At 46.3% G+C, this 22,307-nt stretch overlaps 1 protein-coding gene, 2 long non-coding RNA genes and 3 other non-coding genes across 9 annotated transcripts; 4 read left to right on the top strand and 2 right to left on the bottom strand.

Annotated features, from left to right (window-relative positions):
* Positions 1-181: 181 nt before the first annotated feature.
* On the bottom strand, positions 182-10,685 carry TRIM41 (tripartite motif containing 41). 4 transcript variants are annotated; one of them, XM_086411048.1, is made up of 6 exons: positions 9,128-10,685; positions 5,250-5,345; positions 3,072-3,335; positions 2,506-2,528; positions 2,182-2,309; positions 182-1,772 (listed from the first exon to the last, which is right to left on the bottom strand). In XM_086411048.1, the coding sequence occupies exons 1-6, from the start codon at positions 9,935-9,937 to the stop codon at positions 1,171-1,173; spliced, it is 1,923 nt and encodes a 640-aa protein (XP_086267174.1). In that variant the 5' UTR covers positions 9,938-10,685; the 3' UTR covers positions 182-1,170. The 4 variants fall into 4 exon arrangements, 2 of the variants coding, with proteins under 2 accessions (XP_086267174.1, XP_086267175.1); XM_086411049.1 differs by having other exon boundaries at positions 3,072-3,302; XR_015167275.1 differs by lacking the exon at positions 2,506-2,528.
* On the top strand, positions 10,336-18,241 carry LOC147369152 (uncharacterized). Its single transcript, XR_015167299.1, has 2 exons — positions 10,336-10,689; positions 17,495-18,241. It is a non-coding gene; the product is annotated as an uncharacterized LOC147369152 (long non-coding RNA).
* Positions 12,025-12,097, top strand: TRNAV-CAC (transfer RNA valine (anticodon CAC)). The gene has a single exon. It is a non-coding gene; the product is annotated as a tRNA-Val (tRNA).
* On the top strand, positions 12,757-12,829 carry TRNAK-CUU (transfer RNA lysine (anticodon CUU)). The gene has a single exon. It is a non-coding gene; the product is annotated as a tRNA-Lys (tRNA).
* On the bottom strand, positions 16,234-18,110 carry LOC147369153 (uncharacterized). The gene is made up of 2 exons (XR_015167297.1): positions 17,635-18,110; positions 16,234-16,717 (listed from the first exon to the last, which is right to left on the bottom strand). It is a non-coding gene; the product is annotated as an uncharacterized LOC147369153 (long non-coding RNA).
* Positions 16,990-17,062, top strand: TRNAV-AAC (transfer RNA valine (anticodon AAC)). The gene has a single exon. It is a non-coding gene; the product is annotated as a tRNA-Val (tRNA).
* Positions 18,242-22,307: the final 4,066 nt, after the last annotated feature.

Raw genomic sequence — 22,307 nt, 5'->3', positions numbered from 1 at the left:
TGGTTTCCAACCCCTATGGACTATAGCCCCCCAGGCTCCTCTGTCGCTGGGTTGTCATTTTCTTCTCCAGGGGATCTTCCCCACCCAGGGACTGAACCCACATCTCTTGCTTCTTTTGCATTGGCAGGCAGATTGTTTACCACTAGCAACACCTTACTCTTCTAAAGGAATGGACTCCACAAAAGCAGCAAATAGTTTTTATTTTCACAACACAACCCATCTTCCTTTCTCCCAGGAGCATAAAATTGACCTCAGCCATCAAAGCAGAGGACAAAAGCTGATCAGTGACAGAAGGCAAAGGGTTACTAGAAAAATAGATTCTGCCCAAGGCTCTCCTAGGGATTCAAATCCGTCCCAAGGCTCCCCTCCAGGGCTCACCAAATGGAGGGAAATAAGCACATGAAAAGAGGCTGGAAACTGACAAGGGGATTTTACAGAAAATGAAAGGAGCCTGGTGGTGAAAAGACCTGAGGGATTGGGGTGGGGGAGGAGCCTTGCTCCTAGATTAGTGCTGAAAAAGGAAGGGGGAAGAAATAATTGGATGATGTATGTAGTTTCCATCATGTCGACCATTCCAGATCTCACTGAAGCTAAATTCTGGCCAGTCTATGGAGGTAGAAATTGGGGATGGAAGGAAAATTAGAATCCTTCCTACTTCCCCCAGAGAGTAGACTGTTGATTATCCAGCTCTACCCTTTTCCCAGCCTGCCTCCCCCAAAAAAGCTTCCAAATCCCTTAGCTAAAATTTGCATCAGAAAATGGAATGAGGGCTGTCATGAGTCTTGCCCAAATCCTCCAGCCTCAGAACTGACATGAATGTTGAACAGGAAATGGGGAAAGGGAAGTTTAGTAATGAGATTACAACCTCCCTTTATCCCCTACTCAAAAACTCAGATCCCTGGGCAGACAGGAAGGGAACACCAGGCAGCTGTTGTCATCAGGGACCCATGCAGACCTGTTGAACAGACCCAGTAGGTGAGAGAAAGCTGAGCTGGAGGCTAGGAGAGTTTATTAGACTCCTAGAAATAGAAGCAGGGGCCTGGGGTCAGAGGAGGAGCATGAAGCAACGCAGGAACGGGAGCATTTTAGCCCCCAAACTTATGGGCCACCTTCCACCACCACCCGCCCCCCTAGTGCTAACCAGAGGGGCCCATGCGGGTGGCAGGCTGATCAAGGGCAGAGCTTGATGCGGGTGCCCTTGGAGAGCACCCGGAAGAAAGGGAAGACACGCTCGCCCAAGAAGGCAGCCGAAAAGGTGTGCACATGAGCCAGAGTCTCTGCATTGTAGAAGCCCAGGCGCCCAGCCTCATAGTCCAGGTACACGCCAAACCGCCGTGGTTTCTCACTTGGGCTCAGCAGTGTCTGCTCCGTTGAGCTTTGTGCCTGGTAGCGTTTGCCATTGGTGCCCACACACCACACTTCCCGCTGGAGCAGGGGCTGCTGGGGCAGGTGGAGGCGGCGGCGGCGGTGGTGATGGCGAGAGGAGCTGGCATCCCCACTGCCCACAGAGGACCCCCCAGAGCCCACCTTCTCCTTATGATGGGTTGATTCACGGGCAGCACCCACCGCCCAACCCCGACGCCCACCCACCTCTACCTCCCAGTAGTGCCGGCCAGAGCGGAAGCCCTGGGCCCCCAGCACGCAGCAGTCGGCCGAGAAGCGCTTGGAATGGTCAGCAACCTCCTGCCGCCTCTCTGCCAGGCGGACCGCCCGGCGGTCGGGAGACAGCATCAGAGCCGGGTGAGCCGTGTCAGGGTCCAGCGTCAGGTCCACTTGGGAGGAGGGAGGACAAATACGCCAGGGCTGGAATGACTGTTGGTGGCTAACTCCAAAGTTTGGCCTTTCCTGCTTTCCCCTTCACCTCTCGCCCTCCCCACCATCCAACTGACTTCAGCTCCCTGCCCCGACAGAGTCTGGGCTCAAGTTCCTAGGGACTCCACTTCTTTTCCCCACTCTGTTTTCAGGACACCAGACAGGTTTTCCCTCTGGTCCTGGCTTTTACTCCCCATCACCCACCTGGGCTAGAACAAAAGCTGCTCTCGGCTTGAAGCCCCAATTGGCCTGCCTTTATCCTGCTCCAATTTCAGCACCCATTCCCCCAGGGCCCAACTTCCCCTCAGAACCCAATCTCAGGTCTGTGAAGGGAAAGGCAAAGGAAGGTCGAACAGGTGACCTCCCTACCTCGGGCAGCCTGACAGAACATCCGGCTCATTTTCCTCACGATGGCGTCTGTCAGGAAGTCATGGCTATGGGGTTGACACGGGTCAGGGGACCAGACCTCTGGGGGCTGCAGCTGTACCTCTTCACACCTGGAGAAGGGGACCGGGCAGGGGGTGGGACCATGATATTCCCAGAGGAAAGAGCAGAAGCTGAGGGGAAGGAGAGGGTCCAGGAGGCAGAAACTCAGGTCCTGGGGAAGGAAGGAGAGGAGCGGGATATCCGAGAGATGCAGGGATGGGGAACCAGATGCCATTGGGTCACAAAGGATAAAGGGTGAGAACACACCTATTGAAAGTCTCCTTGATGTCCTGGGAATAACAAAAAGAGGGAGAGGGAGAAAGAAACAGAGAGTCAGCTGCACAGGGATGGTTCCCTTCTCCCCATCTGATTCCAGCCAGAGAAAGAACTTGAACTTGGACAGTGAGAAAGCACATACAAGGCCTTCAATAAGCATGCATCCATTTCAATCACCCATATGACTCATTATGCCTAATTTAACCCATCCTGCTGTGAGCCCAACAGAATTTACAGCCCCAGTAAAAGAATTTTCACAATATGACTTGGTCCTATTTTTCAAGATGTTAATGTCAAAAATTCTTTTCCAAACTCTTAAAATCCTTTTACAAACTGAATCTTCATTCTTTTCATTAGGTACAATTATCACACACCACATTCAGTATCAATCAATCTGTCTCCAGCCTCAAAAATTCGGGTTAAATCACTGTGGGTTCCTCCCAATGAGAAGAGAGGTAGCTCTGGACAGGTGTTTGGTAAGCACCACCTTTTACAGCAGACACAGGGCTGGGGCGGCGGGGGAGGCGGGGGTGGACAAGGAAGGGGCCATTGCTTACCTGGAGTAGCCGCAGGCCCCCTTGCTGGCTTCGCTCCTGGGCCTCAGCCAGCAGGCGGCTCAGCTGAGCAGCCTGCTCTGAGAGGCGGCTGGCCGCTGCTCCTGCACGCCCCAGCTGAGCTTCGTGCATCTCTCGGAGGCGCCGCTCTAGCCCTGCCTGCTCTTCGGCCAGAAACCGTGTCAGCCGCCCAAATTCTGAGGCCACAGCTGCCAGCTCTGACTTCATCTGGCTCTGGGATGATGCAAAGGGGATGGTGGATACCACCTCAACACACAGAAACAAACCTCCAATTTGGTAACTGCTGCCCCTCAATCCAAGGCAAAGGAGCCCTACATTCTGAATGGAAAAGAGCCCCTGACCCCTTCCCCATCTTCTGGCTTTAGCAGGCTTTAGCATGCTCCTGGCACAATGGTCCCAAACCCACCAACCACTGCCTGCAATGCTTATCTCCACCTTGGCTACTTGACTCTTTCTTCAAGTCTAAGCTTAAATATTCCTGAGAAATGTCTTATCTCTCTTCCAGATCTAAATCAGGGTTACTTATATAAATATCTCCTCGTGGCATATGCCTCAATTTGAAAGGTTATATTTACACTGGAGTATCTTTTAAAATCCTCTTTCCCCACTGCTCTGTAAGCTCTGTTACCACAGGGTCCTCAGACCCTGGAACAGTGCCGACTACCGAGTAGGTGCTTGGTGAGAAGTTTTTGAAATAAAAAATTCAGGAATCAAGATACAAAATCAGGGTCCTGGCTATTCCACTAATGACCATGGGAAAGTCACCCAATCCTTCTGGGTTAGATGTCAGTAAATTTTCCATAAAGGGTCAGATAAGATTTTACACTTTATGGGCCATGAGGCAAAATAAAAAATATTATGTAGATAACAATAATATATAAAGAGAGAAGACCTCTACCCATTGCCACCCCATTTGCCTCGGCCGGGCAACCCTGGATGATCAGCACACTTTTCACCCAGATATAAGCTGGAGATATTCTTAAGGGTATGTAAAAAGAGTTAAAAGACCAGAGTGTGGAGGGAAGTCCTGGCTGGTCAAGTGTGTGAAGAAAATAGTTTCACTCTCTATCCCAGTGAAACTCAGTTCCTGACACCGCTGCACCCCAGGAGCCCAAAAATCTCAATTTGGGCAGCAGGCTAGAAACAAGAAACTCCCTGACTCCCAGACTCAAGATTCCTACTAGGTGCCCAGCAACAAAGTCCCTAATGTATAGGTGGCAATGAATGAGCATGGGTCCTGGAAAGTGGCAAGGCTCAGCCATCCTGCCAGGATGGCAGGCACTAGAGAGATGGGTAAAGATGTCAGATAGGAGGGATGCCCTGGCTTGGTGTCCAAAGCTCATTGCCAGGTCATTCCAGTGCCTGCCAGCTTTACAAAAAGAGGCAGGAGTAAAGGGCTGGAATTAGGGGGAAAATATTTAAAAATACTCCATGGGGAGGGGTAAGCAATAATGAAAAAAGGCTGAAAAACACCAGACTAGAAGATAATAGGTCTCTGCAATGCTGACATTCCTCCACTCATGTTCCTCTCACTTATGCCTTGCCCACCACCTGACATCTGTCTTGGAGCCTGGAGCTTCTCTGACAGCTGATATGTGAATTTTGCATTGCCCTCTTCTGTCCTCTGTGCTATCTGGAGTGATAGTATGGGGCAGCAGGTCTAGGGTTAAGTGTCTGGGATGGTAAACATGCTCTGCAACCTTGAGCCAGGGACCAGCCCTCTCCAAGCTAAACCTATTTCATTCCATTTTGGAACCTAGGAATAAACATGCCTCTTGATTTGCTAAGGCTTCCCTGGTGGCTCAGATGGTAAAGAATCTGCCTGCAATGCAGGAGACCTGGTTTAAACCCCTGGGTCATGAAGATCCCCTGGAGAAGGGAATGGCAACCTACTGCAGTAGTCTTGCCTGGAGAATTCCATGGACAGAGGAGTCTGTTGGGCTACACTTCATGGGATCACAGAATCGGACATAACTGAGCAACTAACTCTTTCTTTGAGCTGCTAAGACACCTCTCCTCACAGACACCCAAGGTGTCTACTTCTCTCCCAGGGCTTGGCTGTCCTTCTTCAGAGGATCCAGTCACCACCTGTGAGAGCCCATCTTTCCTGCTCTGGTTTAACCACAGAACCAGTCAGCCCTGTCAAGGACATTCACTCACCTTCAACTCTGTCACCCGCCTCTCCTCCTTGGCCTTCATCTTCTGCACAGCCTCCAGGTGCTTCCTCAGTGGTTCCACATGCCCCTGCAGTTTGGCCTAAAGAAATGGAGAAAGGAAAGTTAGAGGTCTTGGATAGGAGAAGCACCTGCCCTCAAAGGCCATATCCCCCATTCTCCCTGCAGTGGGTTGGGCTCAAAGCCTGATACCCATTACAGGTATTAAATGAGCATCAAATTCCCTTCCTCCCCTTTCTTCTCTTCAGATGATGACAAAGGCTTTCAACCCTCCTCCTGAACTCATGTACAAAGTCTGCAAGTTAAGATTCTGGGACTTCCTTGGCAGTCCAGCAGTTAAGACTCTGCGCTTCCACTGCACAGGGCACAGGTTCAGTCCCCGGTCAGGGAAATAAGATCCTGCATGCCACTCGGCCTGGTCAAAATAATAAATAAAGTTAGGATCCTGATGACTACACAGCACCACACTCAAGAGCTGGGAGTGAACATGGCTTGAGCCCCTCAATGCACAAAGTCTTTCCATATGAATGCTCTTACATATGGTCCCTTCCTCCTCATGAGCAATCTTCCTCATAATTTTCAACTCTAAATACTTTTCTGATGATTTTATGCCTATGCTAAAAATCTTTCAACAGTTCTCCATGACTTGCAATATATGAGGCTCTCATTGCACCTTCATTTCTAGCCTCCCCTCCTATACCTCCTAAACACAGAATCTTTAGTTTTAGTCATAAAACTTCTAGTCTTTTCCTGAGCGTAATTCCATACTTTTATCCATGCTACTCCCTCTGTCTGGGACTGCCTTCTACACTTAGCCCAAGGCATTCTTCCTTTAAAACCCAGCTACCTGTCCATGCCCCTGATGCTTCCCACCCCCAACTTCCTCTGTGATCCCAAGGAACATGAATACACCTTTACAATACTTCCCTGCACTGTAATCACTTACATGTGTTCTGTCCCTAGGACACACAGGCTCATGGGAGCACGGACCCCACTTATTTTAATTTCTATGCTTCTCTCCCACTCAATTACTTGCTAAATGGAAAACAAATACACTCTCCTCCTACAGTTTTAACTTGTGCAACGAAAATGCACTTGAGCTCTGTGTTCTAATCGTTTGTAACAGAATCTTGTGCTTTAAAGACCAGAATGGATAAGCCTGGTTTTTGTGCCCTTTCCTTTTTTGTGCCTTCTACTACTTCTGCCTTTCAGCCTCCTTTTCCTTGGGGGGTGATACAGCCTAGAAGAGCTCAAGCCTAGACTCTGATCTGAACCTGAATGCAGGCAGGTGACCATGCTTCAAGTTACCTCATCTTAAAAAGGAATAACAGAATCTACCTTGTGGACACGATGCTTAGCACAATGTCTGGCACAGAGCAAAAGATCAGTACTAAATGTTATCTACAATTCCCTACCCAGGCCTAAGCTTCCAATGACAATCTGATAATGACCCTTGATCTAAAGAGGTTCCTGACCCAGAGCACAAAAGGTAGTCATTGCAAGGTTAAAGAGTTGAAAAAAAAAATCGTAATAAAATTACAATCCATAACATAAAAATAGCATAAACAACACAAAAATTTGCCTTTTGCTATTATTTTCTACTTTTTTCCAGTAGGGTCAATAATTTCAACTCTATTAATTCAACATTTATGCTTATATTTCTCATTTAATATTCTTCCTAAATTATGGACAAAAAATTCATACACGAATCCAAATAGAGTACCATTTAAGAGAAATTTTCAAGAACCTTTAACTTTTTGAAGCTTTATATCACTTGTGCATTATTACCTATTCAATAAAGAAATATTTCTACAAAACAACACTGTGCTAAGCTAGTGCTAGTTAGTGTATGTATCTGAAAAGAAACTACCTGCCTGTAAAATACCCTGTAATTTAGAAGAGACTCAAATTAGTCAATAAAACTTATGTATTTATATTTACTGATCAGTTAATGTCAGACTTGGTGTTTAGTGGCCTTTTCAAATTGCAGAGCTCTACTGGGCTGGCATTCAACAGCTACGGCTAACACAAATTAAAATCCAGTTTCAGAAGCTCTTCAGAAGAGTTCTGCAAGGAGAGGGTGGAGAAGGGATGGAATGCCCCATGGATATGCCACCCTGGGATCCAGTTAACAAAGTGACTACACACTGATGGGTACAGGTAACTAGAAGCCAAGAGGATACAAAAGGGAAGGACAAAAGGAGCTCACAATGTCCCCTAATGTAGGGCCCAAAAGGCAGGTGGTAGTACCAGTGCAGTGATTTCCATAGTAGCCTGGGCTTCCTAAAGATAACCCTCCCTGTCAGTGGTTCAGAATCAATGATGGTAGGGCTCACTCTACTTCTGAAAACCTCCACTAATAACTGGAACAATCAGCCAGGTTTGACAATCACTCTGTGGGAGGAACAGTTACTTGTCATAAGGTGTGTAGGTTTGTCTTAACTGTACATACCACTTCCAGCTGAGAAGCTCTAGACATCTTACTCTAAAACTGGGGTAATGATAATAAAACCCAAATGAAGTTACTGTACAAATCAGGAGAAGATTATGAAAACACAAGCCATGAAACAGAAAAGCTCTGTGCAGACTACACAGAAGAAGCTACCCTCTCCTCCTGGTTCCACTTCTACAAACCATCTGGCCCTTCGGTAAATGTTATTTCTACCAGCTATCTCACACACAAATCTCCTTTACCTGTGTCCAAAAAGATACTAACTAAATTAGAATTAAACTTCGAGAAGAAAAGTCACATGTCAGAAAAATCAAACAACAGACACCTAATAGTGGTGATGTTATAAACAGTATAGGCCAGGAAAGGCGGGGTGGGGTGGGGGGTGTAGTTACTAGTAACTGTGTGGCCCTGTGTGTATATTACTTACATCTCTCTGGTTCTGTTTCCCTTCCGTTTCCCAATCTGTAAAACGGGAATACAAACCGCAGCAAACACACGGGGTTGTTTTCGATTTTAAATGAGACAGTCCATGAAAAAGTGCTTAGTACAGTGCAGGGGTACATAGTAAGTGTAGAGTAAATATTAACTTTTAATCCTGCAGAAATTAAAGTTCAAAGACATTCAGAGACTAAGGGCCAGATCTTCTGACTTAAAAGCCTATCCCTCTTTTCTAAATACCCAGGAAAGGTAAGAAGTCCTGGCCAGTACACCAGAATGATTCAGATCCAACAAAATTCCTCAAGGGGAAAACAAAGCCATATCTTGGAGTGGGTGGGGAACCCATTAGAACAAGAGCAGAGCATATGAGTCTAATACTAGTAGTTAGTCAATATACACTTCTGTTCCTCAGAGCACTTTATTATTTGAGGCCCAAGCTCTTTCCTAGAGAAGCAAATGGCAACCCACTCCAGTATTCTTGCCTGGAAAATTCCATGGACACAGGAGCCTGGCAGGCTACAGTCTATGGGGTCGCAAAGAGACGGCCAGGACTTTGTGACTGAGCAAGTTCTTTCCATTTCTAGAGGTTTTAATCAAGGATAGAGTTGTAAGAGTCATTCACAGTTAAATAAGACTGGTGGTAAAGCCCTAAGGGCTTGTCACTTGCATTTCTATAACTTAGGGACAGTGGAAGTGCAAAACAGCAGTGGCTTTTCCCCAAAAGACAAAGTCCAGTGATATGACATCACCAGATTTCGTTTGAGGAAGCCAGTCTTCCCTGGTCTTCTTCACTGTGTCTACTTTGTGTCCAGGATCCTTCTCATTCTAATCATCCTGGTGCCAGTAAGTGCTTAGGTAAGGACAATCAGCTCAACAGTACACGAGGCTCTCTGAACGGGAAAGACACCATCTCCTTTCCCCAGTTCCTCTTACTTCTTCTCCACCCCAACTAAACTCCCATCTTCTACTCTCACCTTGTACTCCTGCACCACCTCCTCCAATGGCACCACGCTGTGCTGTTTGTGGTTCCTGGATTCTCGACATACCACACAGATGGCCTCTTCATCCACCTCGCAGAAGAGCTTCAGGGCTTCTTGGTGTTTGGGACAAATGCCCTGCTCGTTCCCACGGCTCCCCCGACCAGCGGTTGGGTGCATCTGCCGAATCACCTGGACCATGTTGGCCAGCTGCAGGTTGGGCCGGAAGCTCCGCCTCGGAAAGCTCTTGCGGCACTGAGGGCAGGTGAAGCACCTCCGAGGAGTTGGAGGCGGGGGCAGTGGGGTGACGGGATCTAGCTCCTCTTCCTCGTCCTCCTCCAGCACTTCCTCCTCGTCCTCCTCCTCCTCTCCCCTCAGGTCCTCCTCCATGTCCCCCAAGTAGTAGTCCAGGTCTTCCTCCTCCTCCTCCTCCTCCCACACGTAGTCCATGTTGTCCCAGTTGGATCCGCCCATGCCACTGGTCCAGAACACACCCTCTTCTTCCTCCTCGACCTCCTCCTCCATGTCGCCCTCATAGTCTTCATCGCGCATGGGGGTGTCCCAACCCCCACCGGCCCCCACAGCCTCCACTTCTTCCTCCTCTGCATCCTCCTCCTCTTCCTCCCGGTCTAACTCTTCTCTATCCTCTTCATCCTCCCCTCCCCACAACTGGGTTACACACACTCGGCAGAAGTTGTGCCCGCAGCCGATGGACACGGGGTCCGTGAAGTAATCGAGGCAGATAGCGCACACCGCCTCCTCCTGAAGGGTCTGCACAGGGTTGGGTGCCATGGCAACGGCAGCCATCTTAAGTGTCCAGTCAGCCAGTATAGACGGGTGGTGGGTGGTAGGGGGCGGGGGGGGGTCTTCCCTCTCAGACTCCCTGACGACCCAGCCCCACCCCCAGCCCTGCCCCTCCACACCTCGCCTCAAGCGCAGCCAAAGAAATGTCCTCCCGACAACACACCCCTGCACACAGAGTTCCCTACTCCCAAACCACAACTGAGTCCCTGAAAGGGGAGGGGACAGAGTTGAGCTATACCGCCAAGTCCCTCAGGTGGCCCTGAGTGCAAATCTGCCCCAACGCTCCCTTGGCCTCCTCATAAACCCCCGCCCCTCCTCACTTCCTGGCTCCGCCCCCTCACTTCCGGCTTCCCCTAACACTTCCGGTGCTGCTAACCATCCAAGATCGCGAGCTCCTTCCTAGGTCACGCTACGCCCCTTTCTCCCCCCGCTTCCCCGCCCCGGGTCCCCAGATGACAGGAAACGGTGAGGCGACGCTCTAGCAGGCACTCAGGAACAGGGAGGGAGGCCTAGAAGGACGGAGGCGTACGACTCTGTAATGCGAGGGAGTGGGGAACGCAGACGAAACTGAAAGCCCGGCCTCCCCCATCGCCCGCCACTGGGGATAAATTTCGGGGGACCTTGGAAGGGCTTGGCACCCGTCTACTCTCGTTGCTATGACCGTATCGGCCCGGCGCCATCCTACCGACCGGACACGGAGAACTGCAGCAGGAACTCCCCAAGGCCGATGCCGGAAATGGGAAGGGCGGGTGTCGGTGAGAACCCTGAAGTACTTCCGGCCCATCTAGGCGAAGGACTTTGTTGTTTGAAGACTCCGAGAGTCGGTCCGAGACTGACTAGGGGGCGGGGTCTGTAGAAGTACGGTGGAGGTGGGACCGGAGACCCTTCCCATACTCCCCGCTGTAGTTGGCATTTCCAAACACTGTAGAAACTACCATCGGTCACTGTCGCTTCGTTTGGATGAACTTTCTTAACTGCCATCAGTAAAGGAACCGTAGCAAATCATGACATGCACATTCACACAGTGGAACACTTCAGATGTAGAAAAGGGAATCCTCCCCAAAATGTACAAATGAAATGAAAAAAACAAGGTGCTAAACAATGTGTAGAGTATAATTGTAAAGAAGGGAGGGGGATAGGATGTTAAATGTATGTAATAGCTTTATAGTCCTGTACTAATTCATAAAGGTAGTTCTCAGAGGGTTTAGTTAAATTACTGTCGTGCAAAACTATTATAATATTGCCTAGCACATAGTAAGTGAGATACAAGGTTTAGCTATCCATCATTATCATCGTTGTCTATCTCTGGATGAATACTAGTTTATCTAGGACACTTTTCTGTAAATGTTGTTCTGTATCTTTTGAACTTGAACCAAGTCAATTTATTGCCTTAAAGAAAAAAATAATAATTTTGTTTCCCACCCCCAAAGTGCTATTGAGTCTTTCAACTCTTTCTGAGCTGTGCACCACGCGTGCTGCACGCCCAGAATACTTCGAGGTCTGTCTTCGTGGAGTCCCAGTGTAAGAGCAGGGGCTCAAACTGGGTTTGCGGCATTGGGTTTTACTTGAGAGAATCCTAGCTAGGATGTAGAACGGTATCAGTAAAGATGCTACTGTGGTACCTGGAGCATCTCAGCCAAATGGATTATTTGTGCGATAGAAATAATACTTGATGTTTTTAAAAAACATGATCTTGCTTAATTAAAAAAATTTTTTTTAAACAGCAGGGAAACTTACGGGACTCCCTAGTGAGTGTCGGGCGCTGCGCGATGCCAGAACTGGGCACGCAGAATTGACCCTGATCGCGAGGCGCTTCACGCCTCTTGTGGAAACTCCACAAAAGGACATGTGCTTTATAAAATGGTGGTCGGAACGCGCCAAAACTACGAATCTTCGTGCATAAACTATGTACTAGGCCGTGCCAGGAGCTGCAAGCGCTACTGTGGCAGATAAATGGGACCACCAGACCTGAACGTGATTCAGACGGCCCCTAAACGGAGCCCCATGTCCCTTTGGAATCTTGTATCATCCTGACCAGTAGGGGCCATGTGTAGATTCAGGGACTAATCAGCGAGAGAGTTGTTGTGGGCGTTTCCGTAGTGTAGTGGTTATCACGTTCGCCTCACACGCGAAAGGTCCCCGGTTCGAAACCGGGCGGAAACATGTTTTACTTTTCAATTCTAGTCATTACCTCTCTCGCGTCCTGGATTGAAGACCGTCACATCAAAAACGTGTGTGTGTGACTATGTTTACCTGTATTTCTGTTTCTCGGAGACAGGCAGTGAAGCGGCACTGTAGCAGGCAATACTCTACCTAAGTGCTCCAGTGGAAATTCGGTTCTGGCACCTTAGCTAATCTCCTTGCTCTTCCCCTCGGAAGCCTGCATGGCCAGCTGTCCCACGTTGAGAGGGTGTAGATTTCAGATGCCTTCGCCAGGCGCACAGTAGGAGCTCCATAGTACTTTTGTAGTTGTTTAGTAGTGAGCTGCCGGAGAAGGCAATGGTCCCCCACTCCAGTACTCTTGCCTGGAAAATCCCATGGATGGAGGAGCCTGGTAGCCTGCAGTCCATGGGGTCGCTAAGAGTCAGACACGACTGAGCGACTTCACTTTCACTTTTCACTTTCACGCATTGGAGAAGGAAATGGCAACCCACTCCAGTGTTCTTGCCTGGAGAAGCCTAGGGACAGGGGAGCCTAGTGGACTGCCGTCTACAAGGTCGCACAGAGTCGGACACGACTGAAGCGACTTAGCAGCAGTAGTGAGCTGCATCCTTGCTTGTGGATTTTGGTCTCCTGGGATAGAAGGGGTTTGTCTACTTGTAGCCCGGCTAGCTCAGTCGGTAGAGCATGAGACTCTTAATCTCAGGGTCGTGGGTTCGAGCCCCACGTTGGGCGATGATTGATTTTGGAAAATGAGACAATAAAAGAGATCTCAGTGTAAGGGCAGCAGTCCGAGACCCTTCTGGGATCCATCTTCCCGCTGATGATGCCCAGAAGCTGGGCTACAGAACAGATGGAGTGCACCAAGCTCTAAGGGGACAGTGAAGGTTGAGTACCGGGCGACAGGGCACCCTGATTAGCGACCACTTTACGAGGTGATTTTGAGGTTAGTATTCCGGGCTCTTAAAGCCACGGCCCTATTTCGAAGTCTGAAGCCCTCACATTCAATATATTCTCTTTAAGCTTGATACTGAGTCGATCTTTTGTGAAATGTTGCCCTACACATCCTAGTCTCCACATTCCCCCCACACGTAAAGGAATGTTAAAATAACCCCCCCTTTTTAAATCTTAAAATCATGATACATTTTATTTATAGAGTTCTAAGACTGATGACCTATCAAACACATTATTCTGGGAAAAGGCATTTGGTCAGCGTTGGAGGATATGCTTATGACAGGTCTTTACAGTTCTTTAAAAAATTATTTTTTGTTTTCTTTATTAATTTATTTTAATTAGAGGCTAATTACTTTACAATATTGTAGTTTTTGCCATACATTGACATGAATCAGTCACCGGATCCCCCCTCCCACATCCCTCCCCATCCCGTCCGTCTGGGTGGTCCCAGTGCAATGTCTTTTAGTGCCCTGTTTCATGCATCAAACTTGGACTGGTCATCTATTTCACATATGGTGATATACATGTTTCAGTGGTAGTCTCTCAAGTCATCCCACCCTTGGCTTCTCCGAGGGAGTCCAAAAGTCTGTTCTTTATATCTGTGTCTCTTTTGCTGTCTTGCACATAAGGTCATTGTTACCATCTTTCTAAATTCCATACATATGCATTAATATACTGTATTGGTGCTTTTCTTTCTGACTTATCTCAATCTGTATAATAGGCTCCAGTTTCATCCACCTCATTAGAACTGACTCAAATCCATTCTTTTTAATAGTTGAGTAATATTCCATTGTGTATATGTACCACAACTTCCTTATTTGTCTGCCAACGGACATCTAGGTTGCATCCATGTCCTAGCTGTTGTAAACAGTGCTTTGATGAACATTGGGGTACACATGTCTCTTTCAATCTCTTTCAATGGTTTCCTCATTGTGTATGCCCAGCAGTGGGATTGCTGGGTCATATGGCAGTTCTGTTTCCTGTTTTTTAAGGCATCTCCACACTGTTCTCCATAGTGGCTGTACTAGTTTATATTCCCACCAACAATGTAAGAGTGTTCCCTTTTCTTCACATCCTCTCCAGCTAAAATGCCCTTTTTTAAAAAGACCCTAACATGAACATCTTCAGCAGGTCTTGTCACCAGCTTCTTCCTTAACTTCACATGAATTCATTCTTTTCCATTTATTGTTCCTCGGTCCAGTAAATTCATCTCATTTTCTATTTTCCATCTGTAGAAGTCTCCCCACATACATTCCAGACCACAACAGAAGTCGGCTGATTATATAAAGCTGGTTTATTAAACTCGCTAAGTGAAGGATAGTTATCACCTTCAGTCTCAGAAGTGTATGGAAAGGAAGAGTTAGGGAGAGTTTAGCATGACACCCTCTGAAGACAGTGCAAGACAGGAATTGGGCAGAGCTGGTAAAACAGGTAGAGTTCCTAGTACAGTCATAACTCACAGATCCCTGGGGAGTTACTGTTATTACCATCTTTTCTTGGAATAGACGGGTCTAAACAAGCCAGTGTTGAAATAGTTTGGACTTTGGCATTTCGTGTTGCAAAAGGCTTGCAAATTCATCTGCAAAGTTGCTTTAGGGTTTTTTTGTTTTTGTTTTTGTTTTTGTTTTTACCGCCTTTACTGGGACTGGAAAACATTATTAAAAGATTCTGACTTTTTCATTAAGAGAATGTCCAAATGTACACATTTCTCTTCCCTGTCTCCCAACAAGCCAAGGCCACACCCTCCCCAGCTTTTTGCTACAATTTCTGCTTTTCTCTCCTCTCCACCCATTCCACAGAAGCCCCTCAGGTCAGGTCTTGTTTGGAATCCCTCTGCTGCTGCTGCTGCTGCTGCTGCTGCTGCTGCTAAGTCGTTTCAGTTGTGTCGGACTCTGTGCGACCCCATAGACAGCAGCCCACCAGGCTCCCCTGTCGCTGGGATTCTCAAGGCAAGAACACTGGAGTGGGTTGCCATTTCCTTGTCCAATGCATGAAAGTGAAAAGTGAAAGTGAAGTCGTTCAGTTGTGTCCGACTCTTAGCAACTCCACGGGTTGTAGCCCACCAGGCTCCTCCATCCATGGGATTTTCCGGGCAAGAGTACTGGAGTGGGGTGCCATTGTCTTCTCCGATCCCTCTGCTAGTAAGTAACCTATGAGGCTCTTGGCATTCAGCAGTTCAGAAATCAGGCTAATGCATGGTAGGATCTTTGCTCTTTAAAGGCCGAAGAGGCAGAAAGACTCTGATGTACATTTTGGAGCCTTTCAGGAATGAAGAGCTGAAGGTGTGAGGGAAGTGAGACTTCCTCAGGGAGAGGGGCTGGAAGGACACAACCACAGTCCAGACAGGAAGGGGCTTGCGCCAGGGTCAAGGCAGCAGCCAGACGGAGAAGCGGCAAAGGAGCTGGATGTATGGTTTGTACTCAGGGTAGGAAAGGGGTCTCCTGGATTTCTGTTTTATATGGGTTAATAATCAAGATCAGATACTGAAGATTGGGGCTGTTAGGGAAGGGAGGAGAGAGGTTTAGTCAGTTCAGTCTTGGACAGGTTGGGAGATGTCTAAAAGGACATGTCCAAGGCAGGAAGTTCTGAAGCTTGGGGAGAGCAGTCACAGCTGGAGTCACAGATGCAGGGAAGGAGAGTGGGTCAAGTGTGAGCTGAGATTTGACCCTCAGGGACATGGCCTCAAGTACGTGGAAGAGTCCGATTAGATGGAAACCCAGCAGCAAAACTCCCACTGAAGCCAAGGGAGTGGAGATGTGCAAAAAAAGGAAGGACAAATGGGTAGAGTCAAATTATGGTTTAGGAAGGGAAAATTGTAACGCGTGCATGAATTCAGCCACTTGCAGTCTCCTTGCTAACCTTGAACTAGACTCTGACAAGAGAGTCTCCTGCCCAGTGCTCTGGGGGAGAGGGGCTTCCCTGTCACAGAATCTCTACTCACACATTAAGAATCCCCACTCAGTACAACCTAGCCTCTTTTCCAATTCCTGGTTACCTTGGTCTTTGGCAACCAGCGCTGGTGGCAGAAAAACACTTTGCAGTACTTTAAACCATCCATACTGCTCTTAAATTTGCATATGTGTAAACTACATATAATATACATTAAATTTCATCCCAATTCTGGGCATCGAATGCTAGGATTGATGAATTTTATTTTTATAAGGTACTTAAGAGATTTCACTACATTTTCAAAATTTAATAAAAATTTCAGCTTTATTTAAGTAACATCGACTTAAAACTTGATATGTTTCAATCTCCCCTTTATTCTTAATAATTTTATATTATTTCTAAGAAATAGTTATTCTGAAAGCATATGTAAAATTAACTTCCTTGTTGCTTGTTCGTATTTAACATATATTTTGATGAAAATATATTCAAATCTCATGTACTTTGTATTTGAATCCTTTAGAGTGTAACTATCAATAGAGCACAAATTATGTGAAAATTTAAACCCGGCGGCAGTCCCCCTCAGTTCAGTTCAGTTGCTCAGTCGTGTCCGACTCTTTGCGACCCCAGGAACCGCAGCATGCCAGGCCTCCCTGTCCATCACCAACTCCCGGAGTTTACCCAAACTCATGTCCATTGAGTCGGTGATGCCATCCAACCATCTCATTCTCCGTCGTCCCTTTCTCCTCCTGCCCGCAATCTTACCCAGCATCAGCAGTCTCCCTAGAAGACAGATAATGAAAAGGGTTATCCACGTTTTACCTTCCCTTCGGCGAGGCTCGCTGCTTTCATTCACGCCTTTTTAAAAATTGCTGAACTTGACTGATTTCATAACCTACCAACCTGTCGTGCTCCACAAGTTTGACAAACACTGCTACCTGGGGCCACCAGGGGACCGATGTCCTAGAGTAGAATTGTTCCAAGGGCTCCAGGAGGGCCCGGGCAATGACAATGACTATAGTCTATAAGGGATTTGAAAGGGGTGATCGTCAGGTGTTTCCGTAGTGTAGTGGTTATCACGTTCGCCTAACACGCGAAAGGTCCCCGGTTCGAAACCGGGCGGAAACAACAAGAATGTTTCTATTTTCCCCAGCTACAACCACTTTCTTCTAGTCAATTTGTCAAGTTCTATCATCTGTCCCTGGAATGTGTGTGCGTAAAAGTATGCTTAGCTTTTACAGTTTTATACTATCGCTCTCTTTTCCAATCTATTACCAGTTCACTTCAAGCGAGTATATTACGGATCTCTAGGTCTGTAGCGCAAGAGAAGGTGGTCTGTCATTAGAGCCATCCTTCACAGAACTTAAAATCCTAGAAGATCAGAAGGCAGGAATGCCACTCAAAGACAAATGAAATAGTAGAAAGTACAAAAAGTGCGTTGGAATCATATAGTGGAAGTCAGACTGGGAAAGAGAGTTCACAGGAAAGAGCAGTAATAACCTCACCATCTATCACAATCACGTTAACTGGTCCTGTTGTCGGTGTCTCCCTCTCCTGCAGGTGAGGCCACTGAGCCACAGACACGTCACACGAGGTGACTAAATGTGGGGTAGAGGAAGTAGCAGACGGAGCTAAAGGACGGAGAATGCGGAATGAAACGGCACCGAGAGAAATTCAAGTTAGCATAGCCGGGAAAGTACCTGGTTCTGCCAGAGATGTGCTGGTGACTCGTTCCCGCTTAGCGCTGACGAATATTAGCGCGACAACCTTCACCTTACGGGACACCACCGTGAGCGAGTCTGAGTTCTTCTATCCTGACTGGTTTCACTCCCGGCCTGCACCTACGCATCCGTCTTCAGCGGCAGAATAGAACAGTAAAAAGAACATCAGCCTCTCCACAGGTGTCTCGGTCAGCCGCCTTCTTCATCCGTCCTCACTTGCTGCGTATCTGCTGCGTGCCTATGCGACTCGAAGGGTGGTTTAGGAAACGGGCTCCAGAGGTCAAGGGCAAAACGTCAGCGAAGGCTTCAGAGAAGCAGACCAGCGGTACTTGGAGTCCCCAGGCCAGAGTTCCCGGCCTGAAAGATGTCTGCAGACAGGCACACGGTGTGGACTTCTGAAGAAGTATAGCCTGCTTCTATGCATGGAAAATGGGGTTTACACTTTCATACACCTGACTGTACAACAATTTACACGAGCGAAAAGCAACTACTTCTTTCCCTAGGACTTCTGTCAAGCTTGAAAGTCAAATAGATAAAATATCTAAGTGGTAAATCAAATTCTTTTTAAATAAAGTTTCACAGGGTGTTTTTGTTTTTGTTTTTTGCATTGGGGCGGGGCTGGGGCCGGGGGTGTTGGTTGTGCGGAGGTGGGGGCGGGGTGGAAGGTTGGGATGCCGTGCTGGGCAGCTTGAGAGATTTTAGTTGCCAGGCCAGGAATCAAATCCCAGGCCCTGGCAGTGAAAGCACTTTCACATCTTAAATGCAGATAATGCATAATCAAAACTAGCTACGTGATGGCAAAGCTTGTTAGGTTACCTGCATTCACATAACTTTCACAGACACAAAATCAATATCATGCCCATATCTTTATCAGTGCTTTTTAAAAAATACTCACTCATATGCGTTAGCTTGGTTTACAGATGTAAACCCGACCAAAACGGCTAGGGCCCAGCTGTACAACTTAGAGCCCTAGAAGAGTGAAGAATTTTGGACCCCACTTGGAAGAATTTTCCCAGAGTTTCCCCTGCTCACTCAATTTCTTTTTTTCCCCCCCCTCATATTTTACTGACTGATTTGAGATAAATCAGAACAGTCCCTGCATCCCAGGCTCTGGACTGTCAGAGTGTCTTTTGCTGTATCCCCTCCAAGCCCACCCAAGACTCCGGGAGGCCAGGATCATCACTCAGTCCTGTCACTCTTCACCAGGTGGATTTTGGTCCCTGCCTCAGCTAACCTTAGAGTCTCCTCTGACTTCCTTGGGGAGACAGTAAACAAATCCACTGCAACACAGTTAACACCAAAGAGGCAGCTGGGCTGGGCAATAAGCTCCACAGGAAGTTGTCTCATGTGGGTCATATTTCTTTTGGGTTACATTTAATGCTAACTTGTCAATATGGCTTGAGAGCTTTATTAGTTTCATCTTGTTTCAATTAATGCTAAAGTTATCCTCTTTTTGATGCTTAAATTGTTGCTGCTTGTCAGTGGAAGCCCCTTTAAAATTGGCCCCTTTATCCTTTCAGCACTGCCCTGACAATTTGAAAGCACACTGTTTCCTGGTAGAAACTCACACTTCAGGCCTATCTTTAATTTTTCCTAGATAAAGAATAATTTTGGACCTCACTTGGAAGAATTCTTGAAAGAATCAAGTTCAGAAAGGTTTTTTTTTTTTTTTTTTAGTAAAAAATAAAAGAGTCAAATATGGGTACCAGGACACAATGCATGGGACCAAAGGTTGGCTCCCCCACTTCTGAGGTTCCCTAGGGAAATCCTTTAAAGGATGTAAACATACACTAAGAGCTCTATTTAATTGTAGCTTTGCTGGATCTTTACCTTTTTTTTTTTCCCCCAAATAAACCTCAATCAAATATACTCAACATCAATACTCTACAAAATTATTTACCTAAATCTCTCACTCAAAAGTAATTGTGTTACTTTTTGCTTTTATTTTTTAAACTTTTATTAAGAAATTTAAAGTAGACAGAATGGTATTAAGAAGTCCCAAGTACTCATCACTCAGCTTCAACACTTTTCTCTCTTTCACCATTTCTGTTTTATCTCTACATTCACCAGTTCCCACCCCACTGGCTCATTTCTTTATATTCCTCATAGATCTCATGATATATCCTTCTATAGTCACTCTATTGATCATCTCCCTTTCCCTCTGGTTATTCTGTTACTGTATAAAACTTCAGTGTTAGGAAATAATATTAATAGCTACAAACCTTGTGAATTGAATCCTTACCATGGACTAAAAACTGTTCTAGATGCTGGGCACACATTGATTCTTTCCACTCTTGCAACAAACCTATGGTGTGCCACCATTAAAGGGAAACTTCATTCATTCATTCATTCATTTACACTGCAGTGAAAAAGACAGGCCAGTGAAAAAGACTTGACCTCCTGATGTTTACCTTCTAACAGGCAATTAAAACAACAAACAAATAAGCAGATAGAAAAGGAATCTTAGAGAGTGATACAGACTGTGAGAAAATTAGTGAGGGTTATCTGACAGAGTGGTAGGCAGAGGACAGTATTAGAGAGATAGTCCAGGAAAGATACATCACAAGAGGTGACAATGAGCTGAGAAAGATAAGAAAGAGCCACCTTAGAAATATCGTGGAGAAATGGACTTTGGGAGAAGGGGCAGAAGGTTCAAAGGCCCTGAAGTAGGCATAAATTTGGTGGATTTAAGGATGGGGGAAAAAACCAAGACCTCCTTAACCAACCTTGGAGGTTAAGGAGCCACAGCTATACCCTCAAGGCCCCGCATTCTGATGACTGCATCCACACCATCTGCTGGTTTTGTTTGCAGATGGGTAGAAAAATGAGTGGAGGACACAGGATTTTATGTGTTTGAGGACTCCCAAGCAAATGAACACAGTAGGAATTTTAACAGTGCGGAGTTTTTAAGATGAACACACAGGTTCATTCAGAAATTTTCAAATAAACAATAAACATCAGCTCTAGGTCCTAGCTGTGTGACCTCACCAGCGCCTCCCTCACCTCGTCGTGAATTAAGGGTTCAGATAAAGTCTGTAATTATCATTTAAAATGTTTTAGAGAATATCATCAGTGGCTTAGATGTTCAGAATGATGCCTTTCGGTGGCTTTAATTCACATAAGAACCAATGAAAGGGATTGTTCCAGTTGTTTCAACATTTTCTAGCTTTATAAGAAAAACAACAATATTTTTTAATTGAATTTAAAACCTTGAGAAAAACTAGACTTTAACATTTGTAACTATAATACAATGAATATTAATCACAAAAGAAGTATATATTCCTTTCCTTTTTCAAAAGCCTTCCACTGCCCTTAGACACTGAACATCTCAAATGACAGCAGAAAGGGTTTCCCAAAATAGGCAGTGATTTTAATCCAATTGGTCCTGACACAGACTAGAGGAGCAGGTCATTCTGGGTCATCTTTTTTGGCCATTATTCCTTTTGCAGGGAGTCCTCCAGAGTTAGCTTGCTCTAGTTGACATTTTGTCTTCTTCCTTACCCAAAATTCATATTCCCCATGATGTGACTGAGATATGCCTTTTTCTAGGGGGACTTGCACCCTTAAACCAATGTGATATAAATAGCATTGAAATAATGGGGTGAGCATTTGATGATGTTTGAACCATCTTTGCTGATGCTACAGAGACCATAGAAGAATGATTTTCTCAAGTTAAGGAAAGGGAAACCAGTAACTGTTAAAGATACAGGAGTATTTTTATTTTTGATACTAGAATATTTTTAGACTGGTCAGAATATCCGTCTACTTGTTTATGCTCAGTTGTGTCCGACTCTTTGCAATCCCATGAACTGTATAGCCCACCAGGCTCCTCTGTTTATGGAATTTCCCAGGCAAGAATACTGGAGTGAGTTGCCCTTTCCTCCTCTAGGGGATTTTCCTGACCCAAGGATCAAAACTGCATCTCCTGTGTCTCCTGCATTGCAGGCAGGTTCTTTACCCGCTAGCCATGAATATAGTAAACCTGAAGATAATTTTCTGTTTCAAATGAGATTTTTAAATAAAAAAGTAGATGGTTGATCAGTGAAAGTGAAGTCGCTCAATCGTGTCTGACTCTTTGCGAGCCCATGGACTGTAGCCTACCAGGCTCCTCGCTCCATGGGATTCTCCAGGCAAGAGTACTGGAGTGGGTTGCCATTTCCTTCTCCAGGAGCATCTTCCTGACCCAGGGATCAAACCCTCGTCTCCCGCATTCCAGGCAGACGCTTTAACCTCTCAGCCAGCAGGGAAGCCCCTTTACATATAAATTATATATAATTGTTATTCGAGATCACTTCACAATCTACATGCATGATCTAATAATTTATATATGCCCTACATGACATCGAGACCTTATAGAAAATCACATACAAATTTAATTTCCTATATCTGACTGGAGTCTTCCTGCCCAAGGGAGAAAATTTGCCAAGTAAAAATAACTTAACAGGCCTTCCAATGATGTCATGGCTTTGCAAGTGAAGAAAACACGATGGCTCCCACAAAAACATGTCTGAAAAGAGAAAACAGTGTTATCCTATACAGTTGGATTAGAAATCATAAGTTAGAGTGACAATGTGATCTTCAAAATCTTTTGTCCAAGTATGCTCCTATGAGAGGCAAAAGGAAGGTCCCTTTCTCTGTAGGTAGTATCCTGT

This window comes from Bos grunniens, chromosome 7 (assembly GCF_055505025.1).
Source record: "Bos grunniens cultivar Pamir isolate PY7600 chromosome 7, Bosgru_T2T1.0, whole genome shotgun sequence".
Lineage (NCBI taxonomy): Eukaryota > Metazoa > Chordata > Mammalia > Artiodactyla > Bovidae > Bos > Bos grunniens.
Note: the sequence above shows the minus strand (reverse complement) of the source record. Positions and strands in the feature narration are given on the sequence as shown.